The sequence below is a fragment of the Ornithorhynchus anatinus genome, chromosome 4 (assembly GCF_004115215.2).
Source record: "Ornithorhynchus anatinus isolate Pmale09 chromosome 4, mOrnAna1.pri.v4, whole genome shotgun sequence".
Classification (NCBI taxonomy): Eukaryota; Metazoa; Chordata; class Mammalia; order Monotremata; family Ornithorhynchidae; genus Ornithorhynchus; species Ornithorhynchus anatinus.
Genome location: NC_041731.1, coordinates 25,179,992 through 25,190,448, shown reverse-complemented (window position 1 = coordinate 25,190,448; position 10,457 = coordinate 25,179,992). Strand labels below are relative to the sequence as shown.

Genomic DNA, 10,457 nt, shown 5'->3' with positions numbered 1-10,457 from the left:
CTCTCTTGGGATTTCATTGTTCTTTTGTTGCTGGAAAGCTCCTAGCTGGAGTCCTCACACAGTTTACTTCAGATGGCAGAAGAACCCTGTAAACTTGATTTTTTCAGTATGAAAGTTAAGGGAGAAGTATAACCTCAAAGCCTAACTGTGGTGTTTGTTGACCTTAAGAGAGCCTTTTACATCATTTGTAGGTCTGGGTTGGGCTCTAGCAACTCCTACAATATGTTTGGCTGCTGTGAAAAGTTTATCAAGATCTAAGATTACCCCTGGATGACATGACTGGCTAGGATAGAAATGTAGGGGTCTTCTCTGATCCTTTCCACATCTGCCAGTGGAATAAATAAGTGTATTAGATGGTGAACTAGTCTTGGTCAGCCCATTTTACACAGCTGTACTCAGTGAAATAAAGAATCTGGAAGTTGGGGTCAATAAATGCTCAATAAATACCATTGATGGATTGATCGATTGATTGGGAAACTGTACCAACTCAACAAAACCAAGAGCATCATCAAAAGGCCACCTTCAATCAGTCATCCATCCTATCCCATCCTGTAGCTCTTATGCCCACAATTTGTTTAAAAACATTCACACAGACACAAACAGTTATTTCACTGATTGTGAATGGATTTTTTTGTGTCAAGTGCCATGGACTAGCAAATTAATAGGAAGAAGATCAGTTCTATACTAACCTGCAGCCTTCAAGTCTTGCACCTAGCCAAGGATCTGTATCAACACCACAGAGTTGTCACTGGGTTCTGCTACCGAGGCAGCAAATTGCCTATCCTGGCATCACTGGACAGAGATAAAAAAGTAAAACAAGAAAGCTAGACTGTCCTTTGGGAACTGACAGGTTGTGGCCCGCAACATAGCATCTAACTGAAGGTCAATAGTGAAAATGATAGTAATCAACCTTTTGCATGGTATTTCTTCACTGATTCCACATTTAACTTTTACAACAATTTCATCGATTCCATTTTTCATCCATCCTTACCATCAAATGACAAGACAGGAACCAAGGGGTTCTGGATCACAGTCCATCAGCATCCAAGCCATGCCTGTAAATCACACCATTTGAAGGACCATATGAGAAGAGACATCAGAGGATACCCAAACAGCCTACTACAGGAAGAGGTGAAATGGACAAATTGTCAACACAGTGGACCAAAAAAAGACATTTTAAAGACAGTGAAGCAAAATGGTAAACAGTGAGCATGACACAGTTGTGGTCAGCTGGAAAAGAGCCTGAAGACCAGCTAAGGTTACACCAGCCTGGCAAACAGAAAAGAATAAAAAACTGAGGAAAGTCGCTTCAAACAGAGATTCTGAGATGATCACAACACAGAGATGGAAACGAAAATAGCCCTAGACACTGTGAAGAGCATGATGCAACAATAGGGGACAATCTGACAATGCAGAGCTGTGGAAAGAATTGGTGGTCCTTCATCAGTTTAATCAGCCACACCCACACAGAATGATAAAAATCTCACCTTCTATTGCATCATCTTCAATACTTTAGAGAGGAACCACATAGAACTTAAATAAGCCTAGAAATTCAAAAGCAGAACAATTACAGTCAGAGAACAGAAAATGCACCCCAACCAAAACATTCTTAAACTCAGAAATTTCAAGCAGTCGGTCCTCAGTGAGACCCGATCCATGTATGCAAGTGTTTCTGAGAAGGCCATTGAGAAACTGATGCTCTCCCCAACATTGCTTACAAGTGAGCAGGGTTCCTTGCTGCACTGGTGGGTTGGAGCCCCCCTTGCTGCAACGTCTGCCTCAGTTTTTGAACAGAGGCATCTTGGGAGAGCCATTCCTCTCCAGATTTCTGCTGGATGGGCTCATCTGTTGCACTTGTTTCCCAGCAGCCTTTCCTGGGTCCTGAATCATTTGAGACTGGCCTTTACAGTGTATTCAAGTCACTTTTTCTGCTCTCTGGGCTCCCAGGGACTCCCCTTCTCAGTTGTCCATACTTGGCTACACTGCTGCCACCCAATTCTCCTGGGATGTGCCACCCAGAGGAGCTTTGCTCATTGTAGGAGCTCACTGTTGGCATTCCTGCCCTGCCCCATGGCATCGAGTGTGATTCACAGATGTCACTGGGGGAACCGCTCTGGAAACCAGATGTGGCTGCCTGTAAAATGAGAATTTAGACTGTAAGCCCCAGGTGGGATATGAGCTGGGTCCAACCTTATCTTGTATCTACCCCAGGGCTCACTACAGTGCCTGGCACATAGTAAGCACTTAACAGTACCACTAAAAAAAACCTAATTATAAGGATCTTAATCCAAAGGCATCCCATTGCCGTCATCCTAATTGGATGAAAAGCAGAATGATATTATTCTGGCAGCTATCTATGCATAGCAGTGGCACTGAGTGTTGGATACAGAGACTGCTCTCTCAAAGGTCACCCATGACCTCCTTCTTGCCAAATCCAGTGGCTCCTACTCTATCCTAATCCTCCTCGACCTCTCAGCTGCCTTCGACACTGTCGACGATCCCCTTCTCCTCCACACTGTATCTCACCTTGGCTTCATGGACTCTGTCCTCTCCTCGTTCTCCTCTTATCTTTCTGGCCGTTCATTCTCAGTCTCCTTCACGGGCTCCTCCTCCCTCTCCCATCCTCTAACTGTAGGGGTTCCTCAAGGGTCAGTTCTTGGCCCTCTTCTGTTCTCCATCTTCACTCACTCTCTTGGTGAACTCATTCGCTCCCACGGCTTCAACTATCATCTCTATGCAGATGACTCACAAATCTACATCTCCTCCCCTGTTCTCTCCCCCTCCCTTCAGGCTATCTCCTCCTGCCCCCAGGACGCCTCCATCTGGATGTCTGCCCACCACCTAAAACTCAAAATGTCTGAAACTGAGCTCCTTATTTTCCCTCCCAAGCCCTGTCCTCTACCTCACTTCCCTGTCACTGTGGATGGTATGACCATCCTTCCCGTCTCTCAAGCCCACAACCTTAAGTGTCATCCTTGACTCGGCTCTCTCATTCACCCCACACATCCAATCCGTTACCAAGAGCTGCCGGTCTCACCTTTACAATATCGCCAAGATCCGCCCTTTCCACCCCAACGGCTATTTTACTGGAACAAGCTCTCATAATAACCCGGCTGGATTATTGTGTCAGCCTTCTCTCTGATCTCCCTTCCTCCTGTCTCTCCCTGCTCCAGTCTATTCTTCACTCCCCTGCCCGGATCATCTCCCTGCAGAAACGCTCTGGGCATGTCACTCCTCTCCTTAAAATCTTCCAGTGGTTACCTATCAACCTCCGCACGAAACAAAAACTTCTCACTCTAGGCTTCAAGGCTCTCCATCACCTTGCCCCCGCCTACCTCTCCCTTCTCTCTTTCTACTGCCCACCCCACATGCCCCGCTGCTCTCCTCACCATCCCCCGTTCATGCCTATCCCGCCATCGACCCTTGGTCCATGTGCTACCGCTGTCCTGGAATGCCCTCCCTCCTCGCATCCGCCACACTAACTCTCTTCCCCTCTTCAAAGCCCTACTGAGAGCTCACCTCCTCCAAGAGGCCTTACCAGACTGAGCTTCCCCTTTTCCCTCTGCTTCCTCTGCTCCCTCTCTGCCCCCCCCTTCACCTCCCCTCAGCTAAAGCCCCTTCCCCCCTTTCCCTCTGCTCCTCCCCCTCTCCCCTTCCCCTCCCCTCAGCACTGTGCTTATTTGTGTGTATTTTTTGACCCTATTTATTTTGTTAATGAGGTATACATCCCCTTGATTCTATTTATCTTGATTAAGTTGTCTTGTTTGTCCGACTGTCCCCCCCCGATTAGACTTTAAGCCCGTCAGTGGGCAGGGATTGTCTCTATCTGTTGCCAAATTGTACATTCCAAGCGCTTAGTACAGTGCTCTGCAAATGGTAAGCGCTCAATAAATACTATTGAATGAATGAAATAGAAACAAGACCTGGTACTAGTGGCATTTGTTAAGTGCTTACTATGTGCCAGGCAATGTAGTGAGCCCTGGGGTGGATACAAGCAAATCGGGTTGGACAGAGGCCCTGTCCCACAAGGGACTCAGAGTCTTAATCCCCATTATACAGATGAGGGAACTGAGGCCCAGAGAAGTGAAGTGACTTGCCCAAGATCCCACAACAGACAAGTGGCTTCTGACTCCTGGCTCCTCCTGACTCCCAGGCCTGTGCTCTATCCACTAGGCCACACTGCTTCTCAGGCAACACTGCATTGTACAAAGCATTGTACTAAGCCCTTGGGAGAGCACAGTAGTGTTACTGGGCCTCTTGATAAGGACCCAGGGGTTCTTCACTGTCCAGAGGACTCTGGTAGCTTGGCACTGATGACTTGCTGTTAGGCAACACTGCCACATCGATGGGGAAAGAGCAGTTTAGAAATTCTGGGAGGTTGGGAGGATGGAGACAAAGATGATCAGAAAGAATAGGAAAGATTTGGATGTAGGCAGGCCAATGTTAAGGAAAAGTAGCTGAGAAATAGCATGGCCTAGTGGATAGAGCATGGGTCTGGTAGTCAGAGGACCTGGGTTTTAAACCCGGCCCCGCCACCTGTCTGCTGTGTGACCTTGGGCAAATCTCTTAATTCTCTGTGCCTCAGTTACCTCATCTGTAAAATGGGGATTAAGACTGTGATGTCTATGTGGGACAGGGACTGTGTCCAACCTGATTTCCTTGAATCTACCCCAGCAGATAGTACAGTTACTGGCACATAGTAAGCACTTAACAAATACCATAATAACAATAATAATAAGCATTTAACAAATAGCATTTTAAAAAAGAGAAGGAAGAAATTTGATGAGATGTATGGGAAATAATTCCAGGAATTTTTCATGGATCTATGGTAGAAGTTCATGGGAAGGCAGAATGCTGTAATGGAAAAAGCACAGACTTGGGAGTCAGGAGACCCAGGTTCTAATCTCAGCTCCCCTGCTTGCCTGCTGTGTGACCTTGGTCAAGTCACTTATCTTCTCTGCCTCAGTTTACTCATCTGTAAAATGGGAATGAAATACACGTTCTCCCTCTCTCATAGACTGTGAGCCCCATTTGGGATAGCAACTGTGTCTAATCTGATTAGCACTTAATAAATTCCATCGTCCATTGTTCTGTGATTCTGGGTCTTGTGCATGCTCTGGGGTGGTTCAAACAAGACAGGCCCAGGGATTCCCTGGGACTTTGGGCCATGGTCTGTGAACCCTGGGGACCCCATCCGCTGGAAAATTATTGCTGGTTGAACTTTGGCCACCTAGTTACAGTTGGACACCTTAGAGAATGTGGGAACTTTAGTCTCTCCCCGAGGGGTGGACTGAGCCAGGAGAGAGACCAGTGATAGTAGAGCTGGGGCCTAGACTGCCTGATCTCCAATTAAAATGAGCGCTGGTAGCTTGAGCAAGGGGTTCTCCACCTCACCCCCTGGCTCCTCGCCCATTCTCCAGCTGTGGCTGAGCCTGCCAACCTGTCAAGCTTCTGAGTTCAAAACCAAGTGTCCCAGAAGCCCTCAAGCAGGGCCAGCGGAAGGGCTATGCTCGTGCAAGATCCTGTCCTCGACAAATGTGGTGGCTGATTTAAGCAGGGTTAATGGGTGGAAGAACAGGGTTAGTGAGCTGTAGCCCTTTTTGCCATTGGGCATGGAAGTAGGGTAACTTCAAGACAATGCCCCTCTGCCTTGGAAGCGGCTCTATCTCCAATGTTCCCTTACCCTTCAGCCAGGCTTCTCTGGGGAGCAAAAGGGAGGGCAGTGTCATGTACCGTTTTGTGTCCCCAGGGGAGGGGAGTGGGAGGAGAGGAGAGAGTGGTTGGGGGTTGGTTGGGGGCCTGGGAAAACCAGAGAAAGCAGCCAGTCCTGCCCACAAGCAGTAGTACTAATAGGAGTTGTAGTAGATGGTATTTTATTAAGCACCTACTGTGTGCAAACACCGTGCTAAACAGTAGGAAAAAAAAATACCCAAGTGACGATTAGCCACAGTCCCTGATCTCCAAAGGCCTCCCAATCTAAGAATAAAGCAGGGACAAGGAGGTTGGCAACAGACACATAAGGAAAGTTAAAGCTCTATAACGTGAAAACAATGTAAAAGACAAAGGCAGTGATAAATCCAAATAGTGCAGTAGGGTGCTGTGGCTAAAAGAGCAGGGTTTCAGGCACCTTGCAGCTCAGAATTCACAGCCACATTTGTCCCAGTCTCAGCCACAGCCTTTCCAACGCTCTAAAGGCCACTGCGGCTGCTGCTTGCCATGGCCATTGCTGCTGCTGCTTTCTCTCCTTTCCCGAGCAGGAGAACGATGGTTTGGGGGTTGGGCAGCTTCTCTCCCGAGCCTCAGGCCTCGGCAATTTGGTAAGGGGGACCCGGCTGGAGCCTCCTGAGACTGCTGTTTCCTCTCACTTCTCAGCCTGGAGGAAGGGCCGATGGGAAATCGGTAACACAAAGCTGAGAGTTAGAAAGAGAAGCCAACTTGCGGAATCGGACTAGTGGAGAAATCTGTTTTGCAAGCTGAAACGGAGACCCATTATTCTCCCTAGTTGAGCTCTCTCGCTCTCCTGGGTCCAGCCACCTGTATCCCCAGTAGGGCCTCAAACCCCACAATTTTCCAAGCAGTTATGCCCAAAGAAAGTGACCTCTTCAGAGTCGCAAGAGGGAACTCCACAGCTATGAATGTCCCACCCAGGCAGGAGGACTTCCAAGGGTCACAGAAAACACTGTAGGCACAATCGCTCATTTAAATCCCGATAGCAGGAACAGGAAATGAGATGTTGGCATAGCAGGAAGAAGACCTTTGTCAGACATTTGTTCTTTGCCTGCCAACTGGTCTGAAGCACTATACACCTGGGGTAACCTGGAATTCAGAAAGAATTAGGTGAGCCCGGGGGCATCCGAACTCTGACTCGATCCTATGTGACTGCCCCAAGGCCTCCTTGCACCTGCCCCATGTCTGGTTGGGCCCTTCTCATGTCCATCCCATGCCTGCCCTGTGCCTACTCTGTGCCACCCCGTGCCATGTTGGTGGACCATCTGTTCACTCCGAGGGCTCTGTGGGCAAGCAGGGTACTGAGGGTTTTTTTTTGTTGTTTTCTCAAGAGGGATTTGTTAAGCACTTACGATATGCCAGGCACTATACTAAGCACTGGGAGTTACAAGCTAATCAGGTTGGACACAGTCCAGTACCACATAGGGTTCACAGTCTTAATCCCCATTTTACAGGTGTGGTAACTGAGGCACAGAGAAGCCAAGTGACTTGTCCAGTTTTAGCAAATTTGGGTTTTGGGGAATGTACTATTTTTTGATTCATCTATTTTCAGGACAATTTCTGTAGAAATCTAAGGCACGTTAAAGTGAGAGGCTCTCTCCCTTGCCAGAAATATTATTCTTTACAGAATCTCTTGCCTTTTAGGAAAGAACTAGCAAGGAACTAGAATGAACAGGCCCTGGCCAGGCTCTCTTGACTATAAAGTGGCTGGGGCTTAGGCTAACTGGGGACTCGCAGAATTTAGCTTTGGCATGAGGGTCCTACTGCCACCAGGCGATATGGGCTTTGGGGAAAGGAACAGAGGACTGGTCGATGCCCACCCCCAGACAGTTGGGGCCAAGCATACTGTCCAGGACATTCGAGCTTGATGCCTAATAGCCCCAAGTCCATCAATAACTGTCTCCCACTCTAATCTCCTTTCCCTCTCCTCCTAGCCCTATTTCACAATTCACCTGAGTAAAGCCCTTGGGCCATCTCCAAGTTCTTGTCCTCTGACAAAGCTGTGAGGCTTGGCTTGGTCCAGGGCTGGGGCAGACAGGATCTGGCCAGGGAGAGGAAATCTCCAGGCAGCCCCCTCACCCACCGTGGACTAGCAGCATGAACAAGCCCCCATATAGCCTTGGTTGCCCGAAGTTACCTTGAAGCTCCGGGGTCACTTGTGAAACCCATACAGGTACGTGGGCACGATGACCAGCAAGGTCAGAATGAGCAGGATCCAGAGCAGGGTGACCTTCCACTTCCAGAGAAGCTGGCCTAGCTCCCTGCCCCCGGGGAGCCTGTGGCCCTGATGGACAGCCACCAGCTCGCCAGGCTGGGGTCGCTGCAGGAGCGGGGGACGGTGGGTCAATAGCTCCAGGGTGACCAGCATCTCTGGGCTGGCTGCCGGTGGGCTGGTGGGCCTGACCCAGCATAGACGGTGTCCCTCCAGCCAGATGTCAGGCAGGGTCTGCATCCAGGGAGGGAGCCGGACCACCACATCCGTGTCGGTTGGGAGCCTGGGGACCCCTCCGGTGGGCACCAAGACAGGCGTCCTGCACAGGGGGCAGGGGAAAAGCTGCGCTTGTTTCAGGAAGAGGCAGAGTCGAGCCAGGCACTCCAGGCAGAAGGTGTGAGCACACGGGAGGAGCAGAGGTCTCTGGAAGGCATTGTCATAGGCAGCGTAGCAGATGGGGCACTCGGGGATGAGACCCGGAGGCTGTGAAGACTCCGCCGGCTCTGCTGGGGCTGCAGTTGGTGCGGTCCGGTCCGGAGCACCGTTCATGGCAGTGACAGCGGGGGTGGCATCGTTCCAAGCCTGTCCATCACCAGCCCAGGCCACCTGTGGGAACCGCTGGGGAGCCTCCAGGCTCGGACTTCACCAGGCACCGGTCCAGCCTGCCCTGGCCTCAGGGACCCAGAGGAGTGGAGCCTTCCCCTTGCCCTGGACCAACTGGCCTGTTTGGAGAGCTATGCTTGGTAACCAGCGAGTGCTCTGTAGTTTGTGAAAGATCTGGGCAGCCAGCCCCTCCCCACCCTCTCCACATAGCAACTCCAGCCTGCACTCCAGACACCCAACCCAGACACACCCTCATTCCTTACATGAGGTGTGTGTGCACACACTCACACTTCAGACTTACTAGCTCACATATACATATACTCTTCAAATACACAGACCTCTCCCCCACAACAGGCAACCTGACATCCATTCTCCCTGCGCACTCCCAGAAATACAGACCCCATCTTTGCACTCAGTCCCACTATTCTCCTTCACGGATCAATCTCTTCTGCTTCCACCACCCACACCTTCCTCCTAATTTCTCCTCCTCCTCTTTACACCCCCTTCCACAACCCCCTCTCACCAAGAGGAGGGTTAACCTCCCTCAGGATCAGACAATTTTTCTCCCAAATCAGAAAAAGCAGGCAGGCAAGCCAACAAAGACAATAACTGATTTTAAGGCTTCCACAAGTTTTGAAAAACAGGGGAGGTAATTCAAAGGGAACAAACCAGCCCCAGATCTGGGGGACCAACCCCCAAATTCAGCTCCTTGCCTTGCAGATTCAGTGCCCTCTCTGCAAATGGAGAAAGAGAAGCCCAGGCAGGAGAAAGGAATGAGACTGGAAAGAGGAGGAGGGAAGAGGCAACAGAGCAGAAAGGTGTCAAGACTCTTTGCATTGAATGGAAACAGCGTAAGAAGCCAGGATAGGCCCAAGGGCCTTTGGGTTTCAGGAGGGCTTCTCCATGTTAGGGTCTATGGTCTTGCTCTTTTCCAGACGGGTCTGCAGCCTAGAATGGGCAAGTAGCTCTCAACACTCTGAGAAGCAGAATGGTCTAGTGGATAGAGCCCAGGCCCAGGAGTCAGAAGAACCTGGGTTCTAATCACAGCTCTGGCACTTGTCTGTTGTGACTTTAGGGAAGTCACTTCACTTCTTTGGGCCTCAGTTACCTCATCTGTAAAATGAGGATTATGAGTCCCACGGAGGACAGGGACTGTGTCCAACCTGATTACCTTCTATCTACCTCAGTGTTTAGAACAGTGCGTGGCACATAGTGAGCACTTAAATACCATTTAAAAAAAAAATCATACCTGGTCTAAGCATCAGTACCACTCCTTCTCCTTCCCCTCCCTTCCATCAGAGGCCTTACTGCCCCTGACTGGTTCTGCTCCCCACAGTGCTGACCACCAGGGATGGGTCGAGTCAGAACTCAGCCTGTCAAGGGGGACCTGATTCGAAGCGGCAGAGCTAGGAACATCTGCAAAGAGCTGGAAACCGTTGGTGCTCTCCAATCTCTCTTTGTCCCTCCCTTCCACCTGACCAGCCTTTAACATCTATCGAAATGCCATAGGGAAAAAAAAAACTGGGGTCTTTTTATTTTCTTTGAGGAGGGGTGCAGGAGAAGGAACAGGATGTGGAAAGGACAGGATGGAGAGGGATGGAGTGTGAAGTGTGTGGAAGCCTTCACGCTTGCAACCCTGAGTTTCAGTTTTACATAGATCCACTACAATCTGGTTTCTGCCCCTTTTGCTCACTCAATCAATCACTCTATTGAATCTGCCCTCACCAAGGTCACCAATGCGCTCCTTCTTGCCAAGTCTATTGATTTCCAAGAAGCCTTCCCGGATTAAGGTCTATTTTCCCTGGCTCTATTTCCCTTCTACATCGCCTGTGCATTTGAATTGGTATAATTTGGGCACTTGATATTCATCCCACCCCTCAGCCATACAACACTTAAGTACCTATCTATAAATTAT

The 10,457-nt window shown here is 49.6% G+C and overlaps 1 protein-coding gene across 1 annotated transcript; it reads right to left on the bottom strand.

Moving 5' to 3' along the window:
- Window positions 1-7,879: 7,879 nt before the first annotated feature.
- RNF183 (ring finger protein 183) lies at window positions 7,880-9,558 on the bottom strand. Its single transcript, XM_039911968.1, has one exon. It carries the CDS (start codon window positions 8,486-8,488, stop codon window positions 7,880-7,882), a length of 609 nt encoding a protein of 202 aa, XP_039767902.1. The 5' UTR covers window positions 8,489-9,558.
- Between the last annotated feature and the right edge of the window lie 899 nt (window positions 9,559-10,457).

Excerpts from the sequence above, each read along its gene's own strand:
- RNF183 (XM_039911968.1), bottom strand. The coding sequence starts at position 8,488 with ATGAACGGTGCTCCGGACCGGACCGCACCAACTGCAGCCCCAGCAGAG.